The sequence below is a fragment of the Oncorhynchus clarkii genome, chromosome 30, assembly GCF_045791955.1.
Source record: "Oncorhynchus clarkii lewisi isolate Uvic-CL-2024 chromosome 30, UVic_Ocla_1.0, whole genome shotgun sequence".
Lineage (NCBI taxonomy): Eukaryota > Metazoa > Chordata > Actinopteri > Salmoniformes > Salmonidae > Oncorhynchus > Oncorhynchus clarkii.
The window spans coordinates 20,754,011-20,781,580 of NC_092176.1; the positions used below are offsets into that span (position 1 = coordinate 20,754,011).

The 27,570-nt window shown below is 43.8% G+C and overlaps 1 protein-coding gene across 6 annotated transcripts in view; it reads left to right on the plus strand.

Moving 5' to 3' along the window:
• Window positions 1-27,570, plus strand: part of LOC139390174 (ankyrin-1-like) — a 183,758-nt gene that overhangs the window by 141,377 nt on the left and 14,811 nt on the right. For 5 of the 6 annotated variants that reach the window (XM_071137414.1, XM_071137413.1, XM_071137410.1 and 2 more), the window contains exons 24-38: window positions 821-917; window positions 1,134-1,212; window positions 1,355-1,470; window positions 1,709-1,933; window positions 2,161-2,315; window positions 2,468-2,679; window positions 12,012-12,216; window positions 16,568-16,664; window positions 16,808-17,036; window positions 17,155-17,283; window positions 17,740-17,859; window positions 18,024-18,114; window positions 18,371-18,445; window positions 18,579-18,710; window positions 19,082-19,237. In XM_071137414.1, coding sequence (XP_070993515.1) covers window positions 821-917; window positions 1,134-1,212; window positions 1,355-1,470; window positions 1,709-1,933; window positions 2,161-2,315; window positions 2,468-2,679; window positions 12,012-12,216; window positions 16,568-16,664; window positions 16,808-17,036; window positions 17,155-17,283; window positions 17,740-17,859; window positions 18,024-18,114; window positions 18,371-18,445; window positions 18,579-18,710; window positions 19,082-19,237 — 2,118 coding nt within the window. The remainder of the gene's footprint in view (window positions 1-820; window positions 918-1,133; window positions 1,213-1,354; window positions 1,471-1,708; window positions 1,934-2,160; window positions 2,316-2,467; window positions 2,680-12,011; window positions 12,217-16,567; window positions 16,665-16,807; window positions 17,037-17,154; window positions 17,284-17,739; window positions 17,860-18,023; window positions 18,115-18,370; window positions 18,446-18,578; window positions 18,711-19,081; window positions 19,238-27,570) is intronic. The other variant, XM_071137408.1, reaches the window with a different exon arrangement.

The window sequence follows — 27,570 nt, forward strand, 5'->3', positions numbered from 1 at the left end:
CATTTTGGTGCTCACCTGAATTTCCTTTCTACTTCGTAATCAGACCAATCCCTGCTTCTCACTTAAAAAAAACGTTGTTTTTTGTTTTAAAAATCCATGATGAGTCCTCTATCTATCTCTATGGTGCAGTGCACTTGTGTGTCCATGTAGTAGTACTCTATGTACTTTGTGTGTTTTGTCACAGCCAGGACTCCCAGAGGGAGAGAAGAAACCTCTCAACCCTGTTTAAATCAGTTTAATCGTGCCAGATTGGGTCCATGTTGACGTGGACTATGTCTAAAGGGACAGCAAAATCCCAACGGACATGGCTCTGGTGATGTCTTGTTTTAGACTCAGTTCATGCTGGGCCATATTGTAACTCTCCAGATGTTAAGGAAATCTGGGATATTTTACCATACATATCCAATGTGCTGTGCTCCAAATATTCAACTACTGGAAACAGTTTATGGATGAAAAGTATTTCAACACATCACATTTGAGATGAATATTGAACAAAGTGTAGGGGCCATCTTATTTCTGTCTTTCTCCATGTTCTCTCTCTCCATCTGCCTTTGGGTCTCACTGTGACCGTGGCTTCACTAAATCTCTTTCCATTGACACATGTACAGCATTAACACATGCACAGTGTGTGGAGTGTAGTAGCTAATCCCTTTAACTCACCAACCGAACTACTATATAAACCTTGTGTTATATTTACTGAACTCATTCCATGCTCTCTAACTCTGACTCACATGTTTCAGTTATCTTGTATGTCTTTATCTATTACACCCCTCTGACCCGGTCTGACCTCTCTCTCTGCCCTTCTTGTTGTTGTCTAAAGGGGAGGAGCTGTTGGGGACGGAAGGAGCCAGGTACATGAAGATGGATGACTTGAAGGACCATGATGACGATTTCCTGTCACCCAAGAAATCTATGGAGTACGAGAGAGGGCTGGGCACTGTGTAGGGGGCCTAGGGTGGGGGGGGGTAGAAGGTTGGGGTTAGAGTATGAGTGAATGGGGGTATATTGGTAGTAAAAGAAAGGTGGAGGTATTGTAAAGAATGGGGAATGGATGGGTTAAAGCTATACTGGGATGTAGGAAGTGGAAGGAGAATATATCCCCTACACACTCCTTGTTTTCTTCTCTCCAACAGCAACTACTCGCCTGCCATTCCCAGGATCCCTTGTGTATCCCCAGAGATGGTCCACCTAAAGGAGCATGAGATGGAGCAGGTACAGAACAAACTGGTTAGGTTCAATCCCATGAGGTTTCCATATTATTAATGAAAATATTTGTATCGCTGTAACCCTGTGGAGGATGAGTAGAAAAGTAAAAATGCTACGATAAGACAAGGTTTTTCGGTCTATATTTTAGGTACACACTCCAATGCCATTACATAGGGAGTATGATGACGACTCCCTGATCCCCAGCAGTCCAGCTACAGAGACTTCTGACAACGTCAGTCCTGTGGCCAGCCCCATACACACAGGGTCAGTACACAACCCTAACCCTAAGTCTAACCCATACACACATGGTCAGTACACAACCCTAACCCTAAGTCTAACCCATACACACAGGGTCAGTAGACACAGCCATGTGTGTGTCCATCCTGCCCTGCCTGCAGGCCTACACTGACAAATGTCTTATGTTGTCCATAAATCAATCTCTAAGAGTGAAAATATAAACGTTATTATACCGTGTAATAATGTGAAGCATGTCTCTTGTCAGGTTCCTAGTGAGTTTCATGGTGGATGCTCGGGGTGGCTCGATGCGAGGCAGCAGACACAACGGTCTGCGTGTCATCATCCCTCCACGGACCTGTGCCGCCCCCACACGTATAACCTGCCGTCTGGTCAAGCCCCAGAAGCTCCCCACCCCTCCCCCCCTGGTGGAGGGAGAGGGCCTGGCCAGCCGTATCATCTCTCTGGGCCCAGCCAGCATGCAGTTCCTAGGGTGAGGACTTGAATAAACACCATGTAGAGTATTGAAGGGAGGACAGGTGCATGAGTTTTCAGCAAAAGACAATAGGTCATATTTTGAGATCAGGATAAAAATTGTGTTCCACCTTCTGTGAGGGTATCCCCTAATTCAGGGGTGTCAAACATACGACTAATTACATTGTGAGAATGACGTTTGAAGCCTCATTGATGTGTGTCTCTATGTCTGTGTGTGTCTGTCAGGCCTGTGATCGTGGAGATCCCACACTTTGCAGCCCTGGGTCGAGGGGACCGGGAGCTGGTGGTTCTGAGGAGTGAGAATGGCTCTGTTTGGAAGGAACACCGCAATCGCTACGGGGACGATGTGCTGGAGACTATCCTCAATGGGATGGATGAAGGTAGTAGAATGAGAAGTTCTACTAACTCAGTCATACCTGATTACGGTCACTGATAATGGCCTGTTTGGTGATTATTAGTGCTTTCTTATCGGTACTGTATCAGTATTCCCCACTCTTATTGACCGCTACGTTCTGCCTGTTTATTCCTTTAGATCTGGAGAGCCAAGAGGAGCTTGGGAAGAAGCGTATCCGACGAATCATCTCCACTGACTTCCCCCTCTACTTTGCTGTGGTGTCGCGTGTCCAGCAGGAGAGTGACCTGATTGGCCCAGAGGGGGGTCAACTGACCAGTAAGCTGGTGCCGATGGTCCAGGCTACGTTCCCTGAGACAGCGGTCACCAAGCGAGTCCGTCTGGGCCTGCAGGTGAGATGGGAGGATGAGGAGGAAGAAGCAGGAGGAAGACATTATCGTTAGTGCCTGCCTGTATGACCAAGCATGCTATATGCAGGGTTGTGGAGTAACTACATTACAGTTACATGTAATCTTTTTTTTTTTTTTTACTGTAACTCCTAATCAGTTACTTTACCAGCAAAAATATTAGAATCAGATTACAGATCATTTAAAACATGATGATTACTTCTTGGATTACTTTTAAATATAGAAGGGATGTTTGCGAAAATATATTTTGTCACCTTTCTGTTTTCTCAATGACATTAATTCAGCATTAAAAAAGGCGCAAGTTTAAGTTTGTTCCAGCTGAGCAAGCCTGACCACAAGTCAAAGACCACTATGATGACACACCAAATGCGTTTGATGGATCCTTTGTCTTCTTCAAATGCCTCTTAATGGGAAAGTAATCCAAAAGTGTCGGAAAGTAATTAAGTTACTGAGTTTAGGTAATCCAGAAGTTACATTACTGATTACCATTTTGGACAGGTAACTAGTAACTGTAACAGACTACATTTAGAAAGTAACCTACCCAACCCTAGCTATATGTATGCTATATGTATTTGGTTTGATTAGCACATTTATATAAATGTTTTCCTTGCCAAGGAAATTGCCTTTTTCTTTGTTCTACACACAAACAATGAGATTTACTACATACACGTAGTACAGTAGTCACTTAACAGTGAGAATATTAACCTTAAAGTTTATATGAGGCTGTTTTGAAAGGGAATCATCGAGTCACTAATGTTTGAAAATGATTATGCCAGTATCCTAAAGCTTAATGCATCATTCACTGATGTGGTTATGTTCTATAACTATAGTCATGGTTACATAAAGCAGAGGGACCTTGTTACAGTGAACGTTCTTTAGCAGCATGCCTGTTATGATCCGAGTGAGTGGTTTTATTGGCCTACATACTGAAGTAGTCTCCTATTTTGAGGGAAATATGTGTATGTTACGGTGAACATGGCACAGCATGGACTTCCATCTCCTCTGCTGCTTTGGAGCATCCCCTGTGCTCCAGTACATGCAGCCTGTAGAGCTGTGAATGTAGAGCCTTATAGCCTCATAACCCCAGTCCGGGCTTTACGCTAGCAGGTACGCTAACCTTTTGAAAGGATGTACTAAGTGAGACAGTTCACGTGAATGTGTAGCGAGGTTTAGACTTTCATTGTCAATGTACACTGAGTGTGGAATTAAGTGATAATGCCCAAGAAGATGGTGTATGGTGGATATACGTACTAGCACAGGTGTTGTTAGGCCCGAGATGAAGTTGAGGACCGGCAAACCATGCCAATCTATCCTCCAAACATTGGCTTCGAGGGCATTATCACTTTTATACAACGGGTTACCAACATATTAGAATAATGATTTACATATTTTCATTAAACACATTTGTATTAATTTATTAATACAGTTCACCCTTCCACAAGATATAGTCCCGACACAAATATAGGGTTGCTACCGAAGCCGGCTGGTCGTTTGTACTATCAATTCTGTTTGGTTGCCAGAGACACAGTCATTCATTCTAAATGTTCTACTGCCATACTGGCTGGCAACGTTCTTATCCCTTGCTTGCTAGCTAACCAACTACGGCTAACTTAAAGTCACGTCAAATAGTGCAGTCAGAATAACAACAAGTAGCTGCATTTGTTTTTGTTTAAATTGTTTTCTAGTGATTTATTTGGATACACCCATAGCAATGAGCTAATGAGGAGCGATTTCACCTGGCATAGAAAATGTGCTCTCTTGTCAGGACACTGTTGTTCAGAGGAGCTAGCTAACGCAATCACTTCAAAATTAAGCTGGAAAACCTACAAACATTTTACCTGTTTTCTATTGATATTTCTTTGTATATATCCATAACAATTATGCTGATTCATGATATTCTCAATCCATGTCTCAAGGCTTAAAAATCCTAATTTAACCTGTCTCCTCCCCTTCATCTACACTGATTGAAATAAGGGATCATAGCTTTCACCTGGATTCACCTGGTCAGGCAATGTCATGGAATGACCTTAATGACCTTAATGATCACTGTTTTACAGCCTGTGTTCGTAATGGCTGCTCAGTGAAATGACCTATCCTGATTTGACATAGACGCTTGCTAAAAAACTAAAATGAGCAAGCCTTTCTGTAACGACGTTCGTCTGTAGGAGGAGAAGCGGACCAAAAAGCAGCGTGGTGGTTATTCATGTTCTTTAATGGAAAACTGAACGATACATGAAATAACTAAAATCTACAAAACAACAAACGGAACGTGAAAACCTATACAGCCTATCCTGTGACAACAAACACAGTGACAGGAACAATCACCCACAAACACACAGTGAAACCCAGGCTACCTAAGTATGATTCTCAATCAGAGACAACTAATGACACCTGCCTCTGATTGAGAACCATACTAGGCCGAAAACATAGAAATGCCCCAAAACATAGAAAAACAAACATAGACTGCCCACCCAACTCACGCCCTGACCATACTAAATAAATACAAAACAACGGAAATAGAGGTCAGAACGTGACACTTTCTTCATGAACAGGCCTCTGTAAAATGGTATAGAATCAGCTCTGTCGAAGACGCTTGGACCTTATTTTTTATATAATTTCGGTTATATTGTTAACAAACACACCCCCATAAAGAAAATGAGAATTAAAAACAGGTTCATCCCCTTGTTCGAAAGTGATCTTGCAGAGTTACTCCACCTCAAGAATTGCATTTGGTGCTAAAGGAGCTCCTTAAACTTGACCCCAAAAAAACATATGGGTCAGATGGTTTAGACCCTTTCTTCTTTAAGGATGCTGCCCATATCATCGCAAAGCCTATCACCAACCTTTTTAACCTGTCTCTCCTTTCTGGGGAGGTTTCCATTGCTTGGAAGGCAGCCACGGTTTGTCCTTTATTTAAAGGGGGAGATCAGGCTGATCCTAACTGTTAAAGGCCTATTTCTATTTTGCCCTGTTTATCAAAAGTGCTGGGAAAACTTGTCAATAATCAACTGACTGGCTTTCTTGATAGTATTCTTGATAGTACAGTAGTCTATAGTATTCTCTTGGGTATGCAATATGGTTTCCGCTCAGGTTATGGATGTGTCACTGCAACCTTAAAGGTTCTCAATGATGTCACCATTGCCCTTGATTCTAAGCAATATTGTGCTGCTATTTTTATTGACCTGGCCAAAGCTTTTGATACAGTAGACCATTCCATTCTCGTGGGCCGGCTAAGGAGCATTGGTGTCTCTGAGGGGTCTTTGGCTTGGTTTGCTAACTACCTCTCTCAAAGAGTGCAGTGTATAAAGTCAGAAAATCTGCTGTCTCAGCCACTGCCTGTCACCAAAGGAGTACCCCAAGGCTCAATCCTAGGACACACGCTCTTCTCAATTTACATCAACAACATAGCTCAGGCAGTAGGAAGCTCTCTCATCCATTTATATGCAGATGATACAGTCTTATACTCGGCTGGCCCCTCCCCCGATTTTGTGTTAAATGCTCTACAACAAAGCTTTCTTAGTATCCAACAAGCTCAAATCAAAGTTTATTTGTCACATGCGCCGAATTTAACAGGTGTAGGTAGACCTTACAGTGAAATGCTTACTTACAGGCTCTAACCAATAGTGCAAAAAAGGTATTACGTGAACAATAGGCAGGTAAAGAAATAAAACAACAGTAAAAAGACAGGCTATATACAGTAACGGAGCTATAAAAGTAGCGAGGCTACATACAGACACCGGTTAGTCAGGCTGATTAATAAGGTAGTATGTACATGTAGATATGGTTAAAGTGACTATGCATACAGTGCCTTGCGAAAGTATTCGGCCCCTTGAACTTTGCGACCTTTTGCCACATTTCAGGCTTCAAACATAAAGATATAAAACTGTATTCTTTTGTGAAGAATCAACAACAAGTGGGACACAATCATGAAGTGGAACAACATTTATTGGATATTTCAAACTTTTTTAACAAATCAAAAACTGAAAAATTGGGCGTGCAAAATTATTCAGCCCCTTTACTTTCAGTGCAGCAAACTCTCTCCAGAAGTTCAGTGAGGATCTCTGAATGATCCAATGTTGACCTAAATGACTAATGATGATAAATACAATCCACCTGTGTGTAATCAAGTCTCCGTATAAATGCACCTGCACTGTGATAGTCTCAGAGGTCCGTTAAAAGCGCAGAGAGCATCATGAAGAACAAGGAACAACCCAGGCAGGTCCGAGATACTGTTGTGAAGAAGTTTAAAGCCGGATTTGGATACAAAAAGATTTCCCAAGCTTTAAACATCCCAAGGAGCACTGTGCAAGCGATAATATTGAAATGGAAGGAGTATCAGACCACTGCAAATCTACCAAGTCCTGGCCGTCCCTCTAAACTTTCAGCTCATACAAGGAGAAGACTGATCAGAGATGCAGCCAAGAGGCCCATGATCACTCTGGATGAACTGCAGAGATCTACAGCTGAGGTGGGAGACTCTGTCCATAGGACAACAATCAGTCGTATATTGCACAAATCTGGCCTTTATGGAAGAGTGGCAAGAAGAAAGCCATTTCTTAAAGATATCCATAAAAAGTGTTGTTTAAAGTTTGCCACAAGCCACCTGGGAGACACACCAAACATATGGAAGAAGGTGCTCTGGTCAGATGAAACCAAAATGGAACTTTTTGGCAACAATGCAAAACGTTATGTTTGGCGGAAAAGCAACACAGCTGAACACACCATCCCCACTGACAAACATGGTGGTGGCAGCATCATGGTTTGGGCCTGCTTTTCTTCAGCAGGGACAGGGAAGATGGTTACAATTATTGGGAGGATGGATGGAGCCAAATACAGGACCATTCTGGAAGAAAACCTGATGGAGTCTGCAAAAGACCTGAGACTGGGACGGAGATTTGTCTTCCAACAAGACAATGATCCAAAACATAAAGCAAAATCTACAATGGAATGGTTCAAAAATAAACATATCCAGGTGTTAGAATGGCCAAGTCAAAGTCCAGACCTGAATCCAATCGAGAATCTGTGGAAAGAACTGAAAACTGCTGTTCACAAATGCTCTCCATCCAACCTCACTGAGCTCGAGCTGTTTTGCAAGGAGGAATGGGAAAAAATGTCAGTCTCTCGATGTGCAAAACTGATAGAGACATACCCCAAGCGACTTACAGCTGTAATTGCAGCAAAAGGTGGCGCTACAAAGTATTAACTTAAGGGGGCTGAATAATTTTGCACACCCAATTTTTCAGTTTTTGATTTGTTAAAAAAGTTTGAAATATCCAATAAATGTCGTTCCACTTCATGATTGTGTCCCACTTGTTGATTCTTCACAAAAAAATACAGTTTTATATCTTTATGTTTGAAGCCTGAAATGTGGCAAAAGATCGCAAAGTTCAAGGGGGCCGAATACTTTCGCAAGGCACTGTATATGATGAACAGAGAGTGGCAGTAACGTAAAAGAGCTTTGTCGTGCCCTCTTCACGACTGTCTTGGTGTGTTTGGACCATTCTAGTTTGTTGTTGATGTGGACACCAAGGAACTTGAAGCTCTTAACCTGCTCCCCTGCAGCCCCGTCGATGAGAATGGATGCGTGCTCGGCCCTCCTTTTCTTGTAGTCCACAATCATCTCCTTAGTCTTGGTTACGTTGAGGGATAGGTCGTTATTCTGGCACCACCCGGCCAGGTCTCTGACCTCCTCCCTATAGGCTGTCTCGTCGTTGTCGGTGATCAGGCCTACCACTGTTGTGTCGTCTGCAAACTTAATGATGGTATTGGAGTCATGCCTGGCCATGCAGTCGTGGGTGACCATGTGGGACTGAGCACACACCCCTGGGGAGCTCCAGTGTTGAGGATCAGCGTGGCAGATGTGTTGCTACTTACCCTCACCACCTGGGGGTGGCCCGTCAGGAAGTCCAGGATCCAGTTGCAGAGGGAGATGTTTAGTCCCAGGATCCTTAGCTTAGTGATGAGCTTTGAGGATGTTGAACGCTGAGCTGTTGTCAATGAATAGCATTCTCACATAAGTGTTCCTTTTGTCCAGGTGGGAAAGGGCAGTATGGAGTGCAATAGAGATGGCATCATCTGTGGATCTGTTTGGGCTGTATGCAAATTGGAGTGGGTCTAGTGTTTCTGGGATAATGGTGTCGATGAGAGCCATTACCAACCTTTCAAAGCACTTCATGGCTACGGACTGTGTGCTACGGGTCTGTAGTCATTTAGGCAGGTTGCCTTTGTGTTCTTGGGCACAGGGACTATGGTGGTCTGCTTCAAACATGTTGGTATTATAGAGTCAATCAGGGACATGTTGAAAATGTCAGTGAAGACACCTGCCAGTTGTTCAGCACATGCCCAGAGCACATGTCCTGGTAATCCGTCTGGCCCCGCAGCCTTGTGTATGTTTAACCTGTTTAAAGGTCTTACTCACGTCGGCTACCGAGAGTGTGATCACACAGTCGTCCGGAACAGCTGATGCTCTCATGCATGCCTCAGTGTTGCTTGCCTCGAAGCGAGCATAGAAGTGATTTAGCTCGTCTGGTAGGCTCGTGTCACTGGGCAGCTCGTGGCTGTGCTTCCCTTTGTAGTCTGTAATAGTTTGCAAGCCCTGCCACATAAGACGAGCGTCGGAGCCGGTGTAGTATGATTCAATCTTAGCCCTGTATTGACGCTTTGCCTGTTTGATGGTTCGTCGCAGGGCATATCAGGATTTCTTGTAAGCTTCCGGGTTAGAGTCCCACATCCTTGAAAGCGGCAGTTCTACCCTTTAGCTCAGTGCGAATGTTGCCTGTAATCCATGGCTTCTGGTTGGGGTATGTACGTACAGTCACTGTGGGGACGACGTCCTCAATGCACTAATTGATAAAGCCAGTGACTGATGTGGTGTACTCCTCAATGCCATCGGAAGAATCCCGGAACATGTTCCAGTCTGATAGCAAAACAGTCCTGTAGTTTAGCATCTGCTTCATCTGACCACGTTTTTATAGACCGAGTCACTGGTGCTTCCTGCTTTAATTTTGCTTGTAAGCCGGAATCAGGCGGATAGAGCTGTGGTCAGATTTACCAAATGGAGGGCGAGGGAGAGCTCTGTACGTGTCTCTGTGTGTGGAGTACAGCTGATCTGGTTGCACATTTAACATGTTGATGGAAATTTGGTAGAACTGATTTAAGTTTTACCTGCATTAAAGTCTCCTGCCACTAGGAGCACCGCCTCTGGGTGAGTGGTTTCCTGTTTGCTTATTTCCTTATACAGCTGACTGAGTGCGGTCTTAGTGCCAGCATCTGTCTGTGGTGGTAAATAAACAGCCACGAAAAGTATAGCAGAAAACTCTCTAGACAAGTAGTGTGGCCTGCAATTTATCACAATATACTCTACTTCAGGTGAGCAAAATCTAGAGACTTCCTCAGATTTCGTGCACCAGCTGTTATTTTCAAATATGCACAGAACCCCCCCCCCCCCCCCCCATCTTGTGCTGTTCTATCTTGCCGGTGCAGCGTACATCCCTCTAGCTGAATTTCCATGTCGTCATTCAGCCATGATTCCGTGAAACATAGGATATTACAGTTTTTGATGTCCCGTTGGTAGTATATCCGTGATCGTAGGCGAGTAGTATTGACGGTAACGGCAGCTTTCACACTCGCCTTTTCTGGGTCCTGACCAGGCATCCGGCTCTTTGTCCTCTGCACCTGCGTCGCTTCCTCTTGCAAATAACGGGGATGTTGGCCCTGTCAAGAAAAGATCTTTGTCTAATCCGAGGTGAATGATCGCTGTCCAGATATCCAGAATCTCTTTTCTGCCGTAAAATACGGTTGCAGAAACATTATGTACAAAATAAGTTACAAATAATGCGAAAGCTTTCTCTACCCTTACCCTTAACCTTGTCCTCCAAAACAAAGGTCATGTGGTTTGGTAAGAAGAATGCCCCTCTACCCACAGGTGTTATTACTACCTCTAAGGGTTTAGAGCTTGAGGTAGTCACCTCATACAAGTACTTGGGATTATGGCTAGACGTTGCACTGTCCTTCTCTCAGCACAAAGCTGCAGGCTAAAGTTGCAGGCCAAAGTTAAATCTAGACTTGGTTACCTCTATCGTAATCGGTCCTCTTTCACCCCAGCTGCCAAACGAACCCTGATTCAGATGACCATCCTACCCATGCTAGATTACAGAGACATAATTTATAGATCGGCAGGTAAGGAGGGTGCTCTCGAGCGGCTAGATGTTCTTTACCATTTGGCCATCAGATTTGCCACCAATGCTCCATATAGGACACGTCACTGCACTCTATACTCCTCTGTAAACTGGTCATCTCTGTATACCTGTCGCAAGACCCACTGGTTGATGCTTATTTATAAAAACCTCCTAGGCCTCACTCCCCCCTATCTGAGATTTCTACTTCAGCCCCCCTTCTCCACATACAACACCTGTTCTGCCAGTCACATTCGGTTAAAGGTCCCCAAAGCACACACTTTCCTGGGTCGCTCCTCTTTTCAGTTTGCTGCAGCTAGCGACTAGAACGAGCTGCAACAAACACTCAAACTGGACAGTTTTATCTCAATCTCTTCATTCAAAGACTCAATCATGGACACTCTTACTGACAGTTGTGGCTGCTGTTGACTTTGCCCAATAATGTTTGTGCCATGTTTTGTGCTGCTACCATGTTGTGTTGCTACCATGTTGTTGTTATATTGTGTTGCTACCAAAGCTGTGTTGTCATGTGTTGCTGCCTTGTTATGTTGTTGTTTTAGGTCTCTCTTTATGTAGTGTTGTGTCTCTCTTGTTGTGATGTGTGTTTTGTCCTATATTTATATTGTAATTATTCTTTATTTATTTTAAAAATCCCAGGCCCCCTTAAACCCACAGGAGGCCTTTTGCCTTTTGGCAGGCCGTCATTGTAAATAAGAATTTGTTCTTATTAACTGACTTGCCTAGTTAAATAAATGTTAAATAAAAATTAAATGGAAAGAGCAGGTGTTCCTAATGTTTGTACACTCAGTGTAGGTTGTAAATGTTTTATGAACAACACTGACGAATAATGAAATGCACTGTGTCTTTTCAAGTTGTTTGTATGTTTTGGTATGGTATAAAATTGCATTTTATTGACCATAGACTTCTCTTTCTCTTCATCCTTCATTTCTCCCATTTGATTGATTTACCTGTCCATTGTCATCCATTACATCATTACATACCTCATATTATCTCTCTTCTTTTCTCATCCTATTTCTCTCTACATTGCTATCAATCTGTATCTTTTTATCAATCTCTCTTCTCCACACTCATCCACCACATCATCATCCCTCTTTCCACACATCCTCTCCCCTCTAACCTCAGGCCCAACCAGTCCCAGACGAGCTGGTTGCCAAGCTGCTGGGTAACCAGGCAACCTTCAGCCCCGTGGTGACTGTGGAGCCAAGGCGACGCAAGTTCCACCGGCCCATCGGCCTGTGCATCCCCCTGCCCCCCTCCTGGAGAGAGAGCCCCCGGGACTCTGGGGAGGGGGACACCACCAGCCTACGCCTGCTGTGCAGTGTCATCGGTACGCCAACACTGTCTGTCACACTTTAGTAAGCCTGACTGAGGCCTTATGGTGGACTAATGGCACAGTGAAACTGTATTACTTAAGGAATAGTTTAATGGTGCCCCTTAATAGTGCCATGTGGCACAGATGGTAGAGCATGGCGCTTGCAATGGCAGGGTTGTGGGTTTGATTCCCACGGGGAACCAGTATGAAAAAAGTATGAAAATGTGTAAACTCACTACTGTAAGTCGCTCTGGATAGGAGCATCTGCAAAATCACCTAAATGTACAATTTTGAGTAAACTATGAGTTAGACTGCATGAACACCTCATAGAAGGAAATTGATTGAACATAGTGATTCAATGTCTCTCATCTGTGGGATGGGATCCACATTTATGTAGAAGAAGAAGCAATGTCATTACTATACTGAGCAACTGTTAATTATCTTAATTACGATGGGTGTAAAAGTGATATGGTGAAGTAAAATCACCTCGCATGAATGAATTACATTTTATTTTCGTGTCAAATCTCCAGTTGGCAACCAATATTTTACGGGATTAATTGACACATAAACATTACAATGATTCACAGTGATAATTCATTCAGTGATACTTATTCCGGTGTTCTGTGCAGTGTGCACCTCATAAAAAATGAAAAGTAAATCAATACATAATAGTAGATAAGGTTATCCAAGCAATAATAATAGCCCTAGAGCAGTAAAAAGGTTTAAGAAAAAAATTCAGATAAATAAATACAGAAACATGAAACGGAAAGCGTTTATCCAGGTCTGACACAAAGAGAAGATGAAACAGGCTGATACACAATCTATATACATACAGTTGAAGTCAGAAGTTTACATACACCTTAGCAAAACACATTTAAACTCAGTATTTCACAATTCTTGTCATTTAATCCTTGTAAAGATTCCCTGTCTTAGGTCAGTTAGGATCACCACTTTATTTTAAGAATGTTAAATGTCAGAATAATAGTGGAGAGTATGATTTATTTCAGCTTTTATTTGTTTCATCACATTCCCAATGGGTCAGAAGTTTACAAACACTCAATTAGTATTTGGTAGTATTGCCTTTAAATTGTTTAACTTGGGTCAAACGTTTTCCACAAGCTTCTCACAATAAGTTGGGTGAATTTTGGCCCATTCCTCCTGACAGAGCTGGTGTAACTGAGTCAGGTTTGTAGGCCTCCTTGCTCGCATAAACGTTTTCAGTTCTGCCCACAAATCTTCTATAGGATTGAGGTCAGGGCTTTGTGATGGCCACTCCAATACCTTGACTTTGTTGTCCTTAAGCCATTTTGCTACAACCTTGGAAGTATGCTTGGGATCATTGTCCATTTGGAGACCCATTTGCGACCAAGCTTTAACTTCCTGACTGATGTCTTGAGATGTTGCTTCAATATATCCACATCATTTTCATTTCCTCATGATGCCATCTATTTAGTGAAGTGCACCAGTCCCTCCTGCAGCAAAGCACTACCACAACATGATGCTGGCACCCCCGTGCTTCACGGTTGGGATGGTGTTCTTCGGCTTGCATAATAACAATGGTCATTATGGCCAAACAGTTCTGTTTTGTTTCATCAGACCAGAGGACATTTATCCAAAAAGTATAATCTTTGTCCCCATGTGCAGTTGCAAACCGTAGTCTGGCTTTTTTATGGCGGTTTTGGAGCAGTGGCTTCTTCCATGCTGAGCGGCCTTTCAAGTTATGTCGATATAGGACACATTTTACTGTGGATATAGATACTGTTGTACCTGTTTCCTCCAGCATCTAACACAAGGTCCTTTGCTGTTGTTCTGGGATTGATTTGCACCTTTCACACCAAAGTACATTCATCTCTAGGATACAGAACGCGTCTCCTTCCTGAGCGGTATGACGGCTGCGTCGTCCCATGGTGTTTATACTTCCGTACTATTGTTTGTACAGATGAACGTGGTACCTTCAGGCATTTTTAAATTTCTCCCAAGGATGAACCAGACTTGTGGAGGTCTACACATTTTTTTCTCTAAGGTGTTGGCTGATTTCTTTTGATTTTCCCATGATGTCAAGCAAAGAGGCACTGAGTTTGAAGGTAGGCCTTGAAACACATCCACAGGTACACCTCCAATTGACTCAAATGATGTCAATTAGCCTATCAGATGCTTCTAAAGCCATGACATAATTTTCTGGAATTTTCCAAGCTGTTTAAAAGCACAGTCAACTTAGTGTATTAACCTTCTGACACACTGGAATTGTGATACAGTGAATTTTAAGTGATATTCTGTCTGTAAACAATTGTTGGAAAAATTACGTGTGTCATGCACAAAGTAGAAGTCCTACCTGACTTGCCAGAACTATAGTTTGTTAAACAAGAAATTTGTGGAGTGGTTGAAAACAAGTTTTAATGACTCCAACCTATGTGTATATGTAAACTTCCGACTTCAACTGTACGGGCACTTTGCTATATGTCTGGAAATAAATATTTGTATAATTTAATTATAGGTCACCTTTTCTTTTATTCCAGGATTGATCTGAAAATTCAGTAAAAATTCAGTAATTCAGCACAAAGGACAAAAAAACATTTCAGTTTCTCCTCATTGCTCTGCCACATAATGCCAGGGTGTATCTGGTGGACTTTCTGGAATAATGAAAAGTGTATAATCGTGGTACAAAAGGGCAATAGAGGATAAAATTAATTTCATTCTCTGTCTCTTCAAGGTCATAGTGGTTAACCTACATAGTCTTTCATGGAAAAGGTCACATTTCAGTTGCCCAGGCTCTCTCTATGGAGTGATCACATTGAAACCTTGCTGGCTATTTTGGCAAGCCTGCCATCTCACCTCCCAGGGTTCCTAGCCCATGTTCCAAGTATAGGGACAAACTTGTTATACGGGGGAACCCAAGAGCAGACTCAGACGAGGAGACTGGGATGAAGTAACCAAGGTATTTATTGACACACGGGGGAGATGGAGTGCAGGTCAGGGGAAGCTTGGGCGGGTTGCTGGAAACCAGGTGCGGAGGCTGAGGCTGGAGCGAGAAGATTTGAGACAGGGTAAGCAGGTCCGGAGGGGAATCCAAGGGAGTAGTAGAGTGGGGACAGAGTAGCAGGATGACGAGACGTGGGACTGGAGACAGTGTCCAGAGTCAGAGCGGGCAGAACTGTATCAGAGAGGAAAACAGACACAACAGGATAACCGGATCTGAATAGTAACAAACGGCTAGAAACATAGACTGACTGAGCAGAGATTACAATCTGGCAGCATGGAAGTGGCAGGGCTGAGTATTTGTAGAGGTCTTGATTATGGAACAGGTTGCAGCTGGTGGGGATCTGCTCTGACTCCAGCACACCTGTCTCCGCCCACACAATCACACAGACAGAGAGAGAGAGAGAGGGAGAAGTAGAGAGTACTGGGGGAGTGGTGGCAGGTCAAGGAGACACAGGATGAGAGGTAGAGGGCGTTGCAGGAGCAGATGTGACACTTGTGAACAAACCTAAACAATGACGTACTGCTCTATTATGGATATGTTGGTTTTTGAGATACAGTACCTCTTAGATACAGTACCTCTTAGATACAGTACCTGTTAGAACTCCACACTCCTTCTGAATGAGGTTTAGGATGTCAACTTGTGTGTCTAATTTACAGGATTGCATGTTTAATATACCTTTTTCTCAACCTATTCGTCAACCTATTCGTCGACCTATTGCGTCAACCTATTCGTCAACCTATTGCGTCAACCTATTCGTCAACCTATTGCGTCAACCTATTCGTCAACCTATTGCGTCAACCTATTCGTCAACCTATTGCGTCAACCTATTCGTCAACCTATTGCGTCAACCTATTCGTCAACCTATTGCGTCAACCTATTCGTCAACCTATTGCGTCAACCTATTCGTCAACCTATTGCGTAACTGCAGTAATAGAATTACGCCAGGGCTTGACATATTAATTACACCAGGTGTTGTTGTATTTTAGCTGTCAGTTAAACTCCTCAAAAGTTAAACTAAAACTTAACCGAATGGTTATGGTTAGGGTTAAGGTTTGGAAAAGGCTTAAAAAAAAGAAAGAATGTCTAGCACTGGGATTAAACACGCAACCTTCGTAGCCGGAGTCTGCCATTTAAATGCCCATCCTCCATCCCCCATCCAACATCCCTGTCCACAATGCCCTAGCAAGCCTACTAAAAGGTAATAGGCGCTTATGTTGCCCCTAGTGGAATGCGTTCACATTTTTTAGCGTTCACATTTTGCCAGCTCCAAACGTAATCTGGTACCTGCAGAATCGGCACCTCCTGGCGTATTCTATAAGAGAATGGGTTGCTTTTTCTCCTCCTTCCTATATCTTTGTGTAACTGATGTCTCTTCCTTCTCTCCAGGTGGCACAGCCCCAGCCCAGTGGGAGGACATCACTGGTACCACCAAGCTCATATATAGCAAAGACTGTGCCAACTTCACAACCAATGTGTCAGCACGGTAAGTATAGTGTAGCAACTCACTCACTAGCATTCATGTTAATTAGACAAATAAATCCACATCCTAAATCTCACAATCTAAACCTCAATCCAGCTCTTTGGATTGGGTTGCCATAAGTCCTACACAATGGTGTCTCTTCTCAGGTTCTGGCTGGCTGACTGTCCTAGGACAGCCGAGGCTGTGTCTTTCTCCAACCTCCTGTATCGAGAGCTCTCAGCTGTGCCCTACATGGCCAAGTTTGTGGTGTTTGCCAAGATGAACGAGGTTCGTGAGGGCCGCCTGCGCTGCTACTGCATGACTGATGACAAGATGGACAAAACCCTGGAGCAACACGAGAACTTCAGTGAGGTGGCCCGCAGTCGTGACATCGAGGTCAGTACAGGGAGTCATAATGATGGTTATCATGATTATGTCATTGTTTATTAGCTTCAGCTATAGAGGCACTGTAAAGTGAGTGGAGTGAGTGGATCAGTCTGTATAACCCTCTCAGGTGATGGAGGGAATGCCACTGCACCTGGAGTGTTCTGGGAACCTGGTTCCAGTGAGGAAGGCTACCCAGCAGCCTCGCTGTTTCAGCTTCCAGGCCTTCAAAGACAACAGACTCCCCGTCTCAGTCAAGGTGCTTAACCCTCCATCTCTGTGTCTTCATCCCTCTCTCCATTACTCCCTACCTCTCTGGGTCTTCATCCCTCTCTCCATTACTCCCACCCTCTCTGGGTCTTCATCCCTCTCTCCATTACTCCCTACCTCTCTGGGTCTTCATCCCTCTCTCCATTACTCCCACCCTCTCTGGGTCTTCATCCCTCTCTCCATTACTCCCACCCTCTCTGGGACTTCATCCCTCTCTCCATTACTCCCACTCTCTCTGGGACTTCATCCCTTTCTCCATTACTCCCTCCCTCTCTGGGTCTTCATCCCACACTCTATTACTCCCTCCCTCTCTGGGTCTTCATCCCTCTCTCCATTACTCCCTCCCTCTCTGGGTCTCCCTCTCTCCATCACTCCCTCCCTCTCTGGGTCTCCCTCTCCCTCTGAAAATGTATCTTGTCTGTTTCTCTCGGTTCTCCTCTCCAAGGTGAGAGACAGTAGCAAGGATCACTCTGGATTCCTGTCCTTCCTACGCAAGTCTACCAAGTATGAAGACAGCCAACATGTGCTGTGCAACCTCAACATTACCATGCCCCCGTGTATCAAGGTAGGCCTCAACAAATAGTTCAAGTTTTTAGGGTGCTTTGAAAAGCACTGTACTTTCATTTTAGAATACACACATGCATATTTCATGTTGTGAACTTGTGAGATCTGACACAAATCTGCTGTGCTGATTTATTCCAGAGGCTTTTGCTTGTATTTGATTGCTAGGCTGCTGGTAGTGAAGACCGGAGGCGAACTCTGACCCCATTAGCCCTGCGAGAGAGATACAGCGCCATGAATGAGCCTGCCATGGGTAAAGGTGCCTGCCATCCCATCCTATCCCATCCCTATGATACTCCATACAGACCGCCATTGTCTTCCGACAGGTGGCATCATTCCTACACGACGCTCGACCCTCAATCAGTGCAGACGAGTTAGTCAAGCTACCTGACATAAGACAATGCCATACCCCACACCAACACGTTCACATTCCATGTGCCCCTTCATGCAGTAATAATCACAACGGTGCATTAACTTCTCATGTTAAAGTATCAGTTGTGGTCTGGTTTCTGCAGCATCAATGAGTGCCATGGAAAGGACAGAGTTGAAGATGGCTTTGATAGCTGAACAGTTGGGACTGAGCTGGGCTGGTGAGTGAGTGGAATGAGTGTCTGTGTCTCGTGCCTGTGTTGTATCAGTGTTTAATGGCTTGGGGCTGCTTTTCCCTTCCCCCCTGCCTCTGTCTCTCAATGGTCTGTACCTCCTCCACCTTTGTCTCTCCAGAGCTGGCGAGGGAGCTACAGTTCAGTGTAGATGACATTAATAAGATCCGTGTGGAGAATCCTAACTCCCTATTGGAGCAGAGTTCTGCCCTGCTCAACCTATGGGCCACCCGTGAGGGCAAGAGAGCCAAGAGTAAGTACCTGAGATCCCATATATAGGTCAGTGGATCCCTCCTGTGCATCCTCTTGTCCTAAATTCATCATCTCCATTCTCCACTCGTCTTGCACTGGCTCCTGGATTTGCACGTGAGACTTCTCCAGTCTATGCAGTATCTTATATTAACATTGTGCTAACTCTTTAGTTTTCTGGGACAGACCTGGGTCTGTCAGAGTACTGGTAAACAATTTCCTTATTCTCCTCATAATATCTTCCACTTCCTTGTCTGTTATTTAACTGTCCATTTCCCATTTTCCTGCCTCTCGTCTCTGTTTTCTCTCTCTCTCTATCCTTCTCTCCTCCCCCTTTCTCTGTCTCTCTTTGTCTCTTGTGGCTCCTATGTGCAGTGGATAGTTTGTATACAGCTCTGAAGAGCATTGACCGGATGGACATAGTGAACATGTTGGAGGGCCAGGGGCCACAGCCTGCAGGGAGGCAGGCCCGGGAGTCAAGCAGACGCAGACACAACGAGACTGACCACGTCTCCCCGAGCCTGAGCAATGGTAAGGCTTCTCCCCTCCCCATGCAGCCCTTTCCCACACCCAACCCCCATATCCTACCAGTTCTTCTCTCTCCTCTTCCTCTCTGCTGCAACCATCACCTTCCTACCTCAATCCTCAGTCAAGGGCTGTTCTATGCTACTGCCGTAAACTTGAGATTTCTACATGTAACGCAGCAACCTGGACCAGGGCTCAAGACACTCTGACAACAACTGCCTCTGTGGTGGCACTCTAAAGCCTGACTCGGATACATTCTCTTGTTTCTGGTGGAATACAATGAATCAATGACCTATAGTGCCTTCAATCAGAATCACAACCTTGTCTAATAGTACCAGCTAGATTTTAGGACTTTAGGATCTCCCACTGAAAATTACTGGTATATGGATTTAAGAAATATGAACGGGGGGGCCTCCCGGGTGGCGCAGTGGTTAAGGGCGCTGTACGCAGCGCCAGCTGTGCCATCAGAGTCCTGGGTTCGCGCCCAGGCTCTGTCGTAACCGGCCGCGACCGGGAGGTCCGTGGGGCGACGCACAATTGGCCTAGCGTCGCCCGGGTTAGGGAGGGCTTGGTCGGTAGGGGTGTCCTTGTCTCATCGCGCACCAGCGACTCCTGTGGCGGGCTGGGCGCAGTGTACGCTAGCCAAGGTGGCCAGGTGCACAGTGTTTCCTCCGGCGCATTGGTGCGGCTGGCTTCCGGGTTGGATGTGCGCTGTGTTAAAGAAGCAGCGGCTTGGTTGGTTGTGTATCGGAGGACGCATGACTTTCAACCTTCGTCTCTCCCGAGCCCGTACGGGAGTTGTAGCGATGAGACAAGATAGTAGCTACTACAACAATTGGATACTACGAAATTGGGGAGAAAAAGGGGTAATATTAAAAATAAAATAAAAAAATATGAACGGAGCCTGCCAATAATAGTATAGATTAAAATAGAGATACTTATTTGATTATTATTTTTTATATATATATTACAACTTCAAGAAACATTTGTTTTAATTTGTGTTTGATAAGGTTATTAGCAATAGGAGAGTTGATGATTTAAAAATAAAGAGATAAAATGACTGAAATGCTTAGTGTTAGTTGGTGTGTATGGTGTGTTGGGTGAGTCTCAGATTCTGTTCATGCCAAATGTACATTTTGTTGGATCTTTATTCAGTGCATAAGTTATTACACTGCCTCACTACTGTGTCATATCTGTGTATGTGACAGATTTATGTTATTACATCCTATAAAGTATGATATTGGTTATGAGTGGATTATGTTCATCTTCATCCAACATGATTTTAAACCCCAATCTGCCTACATAGGCCATATGTGAGATAAAGTGCAGGATATCTTCTGTCCGTAAAGAAAACTCATACATCCAGTCTGTAGCTTTTATTTCAAGCGTACTGTAGTTGGCTTTCCTTCCAGTGGTCACTTCTCAAACGTTGACTACTTTTCCTCATGGTTTATTATTTTACACAAGCATGATATACATCAGATTGACTCCAATTTCATCCCCGGACCAGTATGAGAAAAACAAACGCACTGGTCTGACCATCACTGGAGTGCTGTGACCTCTCTTCTGGCTCTGCTCTGTGCCCCAGTGTCTCGTGTCATCACTGCAGGTGCCAGTGCCAGGTCCCTTCAGTGAAAACTGGAGCAATAACTGGTGATGTAACTCATGCATAGATATGACCATGAGGGACAAAGGGACAAACAGGAGATGCTCAGTCAGATCACAGCTGCAGTGAATCTGATATCTGACACCTGTCCAGTCTGCCTCCCAAAGCTCTTTCCTTTGATGCTGTCTGTCTGGCTGTGTAACAAGGTGGTCACACTCTCACGGGACAATACCAACCTGACCTCCAGATATGGTATTGTGTGTTCATTACAACAATGATTTTCAAGAGGTCTATGATTTATATGAGTTCAGACTGATGACAAAGAAGAGATGTAGATAGATAACACGGTATGTGATATCAGGGGATGGTACAGAATGAGGATTCACTCTCTGGCTCACTGTCAGTCTGGAAGATGATTACTCCCTTGGTGACTATTACAAGAGTTCCCTAATTAACCTTCACAATCATAGGAATTGAGATAGCAATAGATTCTGAAGTGGGAATCTAAACCTGGAGACTGCAACTAAATCCCACATTATACTCTTAACCCAGGCAGACTATCTATAGGAACCATGTTTGTTTTAGACATTGTGTAAAACATGTATTTTTACGGTACCTTCCAGTCTACCTGTCCCTGTCTTTTCCTTTTTTTTTGTCACATTGGGCTCTTAGTGATTTTGCCACCCTTTCTTAGCTCTAGTGTTTTGAGTGGTTTGAGTCTGAGACACATAATTTGTGATTCAATAAAAGCGATATGATCAGTTTAGTAATACCAGAGAGGTTTGGGAGGCTCCTGTAAGGGTAACACATGACTTTCTCTCTGCATGGCTGAGTAGTATGAGTCTCTTCAGACAGGGGGTCGTTCCGTTCGGTGTACTGTTTGTTCCTCTGGGATCCCCCTACTTGTTCCCTTTGACTATCTGTCCCCTCTCTCTTTGTGTTTCTCCGGACATGTCATCTGCAGCCCAGCCGCCCTACTCTTCCTCCTTCTCACTCCTCCTCTCCGACCTCTGAACTCATGCCCTCCGACCTCATGTTGACCTTTGGCCCTCACCTTTATTTTGACGACCAGTTGTGCATAATTTTTTATAACTCTTTATTTTTGTACTCTTGAAAATTCCACTTTTTTAACCGTCTGCTCTGTGACCAATGCCCCTCACACACTGTGTGCTCAGCACCCCCGGAAGGGGGAGGTGTCCCTCGCTCTGTCACACTCTGTCCATCTCTCCCTCTTTCTTCCTTGTCTCCTGTCTCTGTCTGTCTCTCTTTTTCTCTGGGCCTGTCTTTTTCTGTCTTCCTCTATCTGTCCTCTTCCCTCCTATGTTCCCTATCTGTGTTTTCCTCCCTGCCCTGCCCTGCATGAGGCCCACTCTCGTCTCCCACCTCCGATATGCTTGCATGGAAGCATTGTAATGAGTTTGCAGTTGCAGTGGCCTGTGGGAGACTTAGTCTGGGAGCTGTGCATGCCTCTGCGCCTTGTAGCTGCTTTACTAACAGACTGATATTGCATGGTATGCATGCTGGGCACAGGTGGCCCCTTAATTGGGGAGAACGGGCACGTGGTAATGGTTGGAGCAGAATTAGTGAAATGATATCAAATACATCAAACACATGGTTTCAATGGTTTCCAGGTGTTTGATGCCATTCCATTTGCTCCGTTCCGGCCATTATTTTGAGCCGTCCTCCCCTCAGCAGCCTCCTGTGATGCTGGGGAATGACCCGACTGTTTAGTCTGCCTGTTTAGATCCTCTATAATATTGTATTCCTTGTGGGTGGTAAAAAAAAAAGGACCTGAACCCTTTTTTAACCATGTATTGTGACTGCTCTGTTCATGTATGAGTGTTGTGAAGTGTTGTTGGTCTGTTTTCTGTGTGTATGTGTGGGATTGTCATGTGTCTTTGAGTCACTCCAGAATTAGGGGATGTAGTATTTATGCCCCTTCTCTGTCACACACCTCATTATTGCGGGGAGTGTGTTCATGTGACCCTTCCATTGAATCTCTCTGTTCTTTGCGCATTGGTGTGTGTGTGTTTCTGTTTTTGTTTTTGTGTGTGTGTGTGTGTGTGTGTGTGTGTGTGTGTGTGTGTGTGTGTGTGTGTGTGTGTGTGTGTGTGTGTGTGTACATGTCTGTGTTTTTATGTGTTTTGTCCAGTGTGTTGTCTTTGTGTATTTCAGTGTGTGCCTTTTTCCAGTCTGTGTGTGACTGTATGTGTTTCACTCTGTATGTGAGCTTCAGCCAGTTTTCTATGTTTACAATGTGTTGTCTTTTCACCAGGAGGGTCAGGCCACCATGTTCATTCCTTCTCACTAACACACTCTAATAATCCCCCATCCCCTCCTCCCTCTCTCTGTCACCATCCAACTGACCATGGGAGTGACACCACCCCCAGACACAAACATAGAGAGAGAGAGAAGGACTGGCAACCAGACTGGATGGCAACGAGACTGGATGGCAGGATCACACACTAACACACAGATTTGAGACTTTTTAGATTGTAAGAGACACAAACAGACAATCTAAAAACATGTACAGTAGAAACATATTGATCACCAGGAGGCACTATTGTCAGCTACCGTAAGTGTTCAGATTATTCAAGTGCACATTGTTATGATATGAGGGGAAGGTTAGTGTTAGGGCATAGACTAACACACTACCAGGATATCCTTCCAAACTCCATCCCCAGGTGGCAGCACCAACCGGGTCAAAGTCTGTTCTGCCAGGAAGCTTTGATATTTCCTCAGGTGCCAGCGATCAAGATAATTGTCAGTCCTGGAGAGAGAGGAGGCCAGAAGCCTCTCAGGCGGCCTTTGTTTGTTTCTTTGTGTTAGTTAACCTCTTTAGTTGGCATGCCTTTTGGTTTTTGTACATATTTATTTTGTTACCATGAACATATGAATAATCTGCTTGGACTGGCTGACCAAGAGGCCCTGGACTAGCTATAGATTGTAACACCAGGTAAGGTCTTGAGACAGTTTAACCCGAAGAAATTGATATCCATTATACTGGAAGTTACAGGTTTGCCCATAAAAAAATATCACTGGAGATTTTTTAACTAACCTGGTATTAGCGATGGTACCGTCATTCTCAATTTGTGGAAACAGTCTCATAAAATGTCAGTATCCAGCTGCAGGGAGTCGTTTGAATTTAGAAAATGCTCCGTTATTAAAATAAATGTTTTGCTACATGAAGTAATCCAAAAATGTGTACGCGGCCATCTTGTCTATTTCAAGTCTCCTCTCATTGATTGAGATAAGTGGGTGTCCACCCCAAAGTGCTGCATGTCATGATGACAGACACCTGTCTCGATCAATGAGAGAAGACTTGAAATAGATAAGATGGCAGCGTACACATTGTTGGATTACTTCATGGAGCAAAACTTTAACTTCTTATAATTACGGATCATTGTCTTAATTCAGACAGACTCCTTGCAACTGGACACAGACAATTTAGGAGACTCCTGTTTCAACAAATTGAGAACAAAGATAGTATCGCCAATACTAGGCTAGTTGAAAAATTTCTGACAACGTTTTGTATAGGCAAACCTGTAACTCCCAGTATAACGGATAACATCATTTTTTTGTTAAATCACATTATCTGTTGTTACAATCTGTAGCTAGTCCATGGACCGAAGGTAAGGTGACTGTCTCCCTGGGCACATGTACATACAACCGTCCTCATACACTGATTTCTCACATACATGCACATCTTAAAAAGGTTACAGACCAGTTAACTAAGACTAAGACCCCTAAACTTAGCAAGTGCAACAATATTAGCAGGCAAGTTATTGGTTCCGTGACAACATACACAACCTCAAAAGATGGTATTACAAACATACATTATACTGTGATATTTATATGACATGAATCATCCTCACCCCACTGGCTATAGAGTAATGTGTATAGGAAAGTTTATCAGCTGGAAGTCTGAAAGGTTGTGGAAATGTTAAGAGAATTCTATAGTACAGGGTTTATGTGCATCTTATTGAAGGACGCTTGGTATGTGAATAACTGATATAGAGAAATGTGTTGAACTTGTGACCCACATGTAAACAGCCTCCCAGGTCGTATGGCCTTCTGAGTGGGAGGTCTTCAGAGAGGTTCTGCTGTCTTGTAACTCAGAGAGATGAGAGGTCCAGGAGGCCAGCTGGAGTCCCGCATACCTACTGCACATTCAACATAATCACCGGCAACAGTGAATCATGTTGCACCTCTCTCTCACGCATGCATACACACAAACACACACACATAGTGTTCTTACGCTTGCACACACACACTGCTGCCTCCTCCACTCCCTCCTCAAAGCTCTTGTCTTCTCCACCTCATGCTAAATCTAGTATCTTCTCTCGGTTGATGCCAGTATGTAATCAATTCCATTTCTACCACTGGTCAGTCAGAATTAAATGGCGCAATTTGTCTTTATATACATATCCATTCATCACTGGGTTTATTTGTCTGATTCAAAATATCTTTATGTTCCTCATGGTCATCTCAGTTGCAGAGAAGTACAGTAGCTACTGTTGCACAATAGTATTTTACTATAGCCATACTTAGTTAGTTGCACTGAATGGACAACTTTTCCTCAACTGCAGTACCGCTGTATCTGTCAAAGCCTGATGGTTAGCTGATGGTTGTTCAACTAATCAAAACATTTCTTTAGTCTTCCTGACCTTGATTTTGACTTTTCATTTACTTTACTTTACTTACAGTGGGGCAAAAAAGTATTTAGTCAGCCACCAATTGTGCAAGTTCTCTCACTTAAAAAGATGAGAGAGGCCTGTAATTTTCATCATAGGTACACTTCAACTATGACAGACAAAATGAGAAAAGAAATCCTGAAAATCACATTGTATGATTTTTTTGGGAATTTATTTGCAAATTATGGTGGAAAATAAGTATTTGGTCAATAACAAAAGTTTATCTCAATACTTTGTTACATACCCTTTGTTGGCAATTACAGAGGTCAAACGTTTTCTGTAAGTCTTCACAAGGTTTTCACACACTGTTGCTGGTATTTTGGCCCATTCCTCCATGCAGATCTCCTCTAGAGCAGTGATGTTTTGGGGCTGTTGCTGGGCAACAAAGGACTTTCAACTCCCTCCAAAGATTTTCTATGGGGTTGAGATCTGGAGACTGGCTAGGCCACTCCAGGACCTTGAAATGCTTCTTACGAAGCCACTCCTTCGTTGCACGGGCGGTGTGTTTGGGATCATTGTCATACTGAAAGACCCAGCCACGTTTCATCTTCAATGCCCTTGCTGATGGAAGGAGGTTTTCACTCAAAATCTCACGATACATGGCCCCATTCGTTCTTTCCTTTACACGGATCAGTCGTCCTGGTCCCTTTGCAGAAAAACAGCCCCAAAGCATGATGTTTCCACCCCCATGCTTCACAGTAGATATGGTGTTCTTTGGATGCAACTCAGCATTCTTTGTCCTCCAAACACGAATATAAAAAGTTATATTTTGGTTTCATCTGACCATATGACATTGTCCCAATCTTCTTCTGGATCATCCAAATGCTCTCTAGCAAACTTCAGACGGGCCTGGACATGTACTGGCTTAAGCAGGGGGACACGTCTGGCACTGCAGTATTTGAGTCCCTGGCGGCGTAGTGTGCTACTGATGGTAGGCTTTGTTACTTTGGTCCCAGTTCTCTGCAGGTCATTCACTAGGTCCCCCCGTGTGGTTCTGGGATTTTTGCTCACCGTTCTTGTGATCATTTTGACCCCACAGGGTGAGATCTTGTGTGGAGCCCCAGATCGAGGGAGATTATCAGTGGTCTTGTATGTCTTCCATTTCCTAATAATTGCTCCCACAGTTGATTTATTCAAACCAAGCTGCTTACCTATTGCAGATTCAGTCTTCCCAGCCTGGTGCAGGTCTACAATTTTGTTTCTGGTGTCCTTTGACAGCTCTTTGGTCTTGGCCATAGTGGAGTTTGGAGTGTGACTGTTTGAGGTTGTGGACAGGTGTCTTTTATACTGATAACAAGTTCAAACAGGTGCCATTAATACAGGTAACGAGTGGAGGACAGAGGAGCCTCTTAAAGAAGAAGTTACAGGTCTGTGAGAGCCAGAAATCTTGATTGTTTGTAGGTGACCAAATACTTATTTTCCACCATAATTTGCAAATAAATCAATTAAAAATCCTACAATGTGATTTTCTGGATTTTTTTTCTCATTTTGTCTGTCATAGTTGAAGTGTACCTATGATGAAAATTACAGGCCTCTCTCATCTTTTTAAGTGGGAGAACTTGCACAATTGGTGGCTGACTAAATACTTTTTTGCCCCACTGTATCTCTCTCAGGTCATTTCTCATACAGTAGATATTTAGTTCACTCCCACTGAAATGTGAGCTAGCGTGAGAGTTGGAAGAGAGCAGACAGAAAGCAGCTTTGGCACCGTTCTCTTGTTCAGAGGCTGTCCACGAAAGAGAACGTACCATGCTTACTGCACCACACCACTGCATGTTCAAAACCTAAAGCACTCTTAATGATACCAGACAAGAAATGTCTATTCTCAACTAGAGGTGTTGTTGGAGTGACTTGAGTCAAAGGTTCATCAGTCATCATGCATAGCAAATTCTCAACGTTAGATTCCCTGTTGATATAAAATGGGGTTTGGGGTAGGTATGCTTGCTGTTGGCTATAATAAATGAAACTGTATATAAACATGTATGTGTGGTGTGAGTGCATCTTTGTGTGTGTATGTGTGTAGTGTGTACCTGTATGTG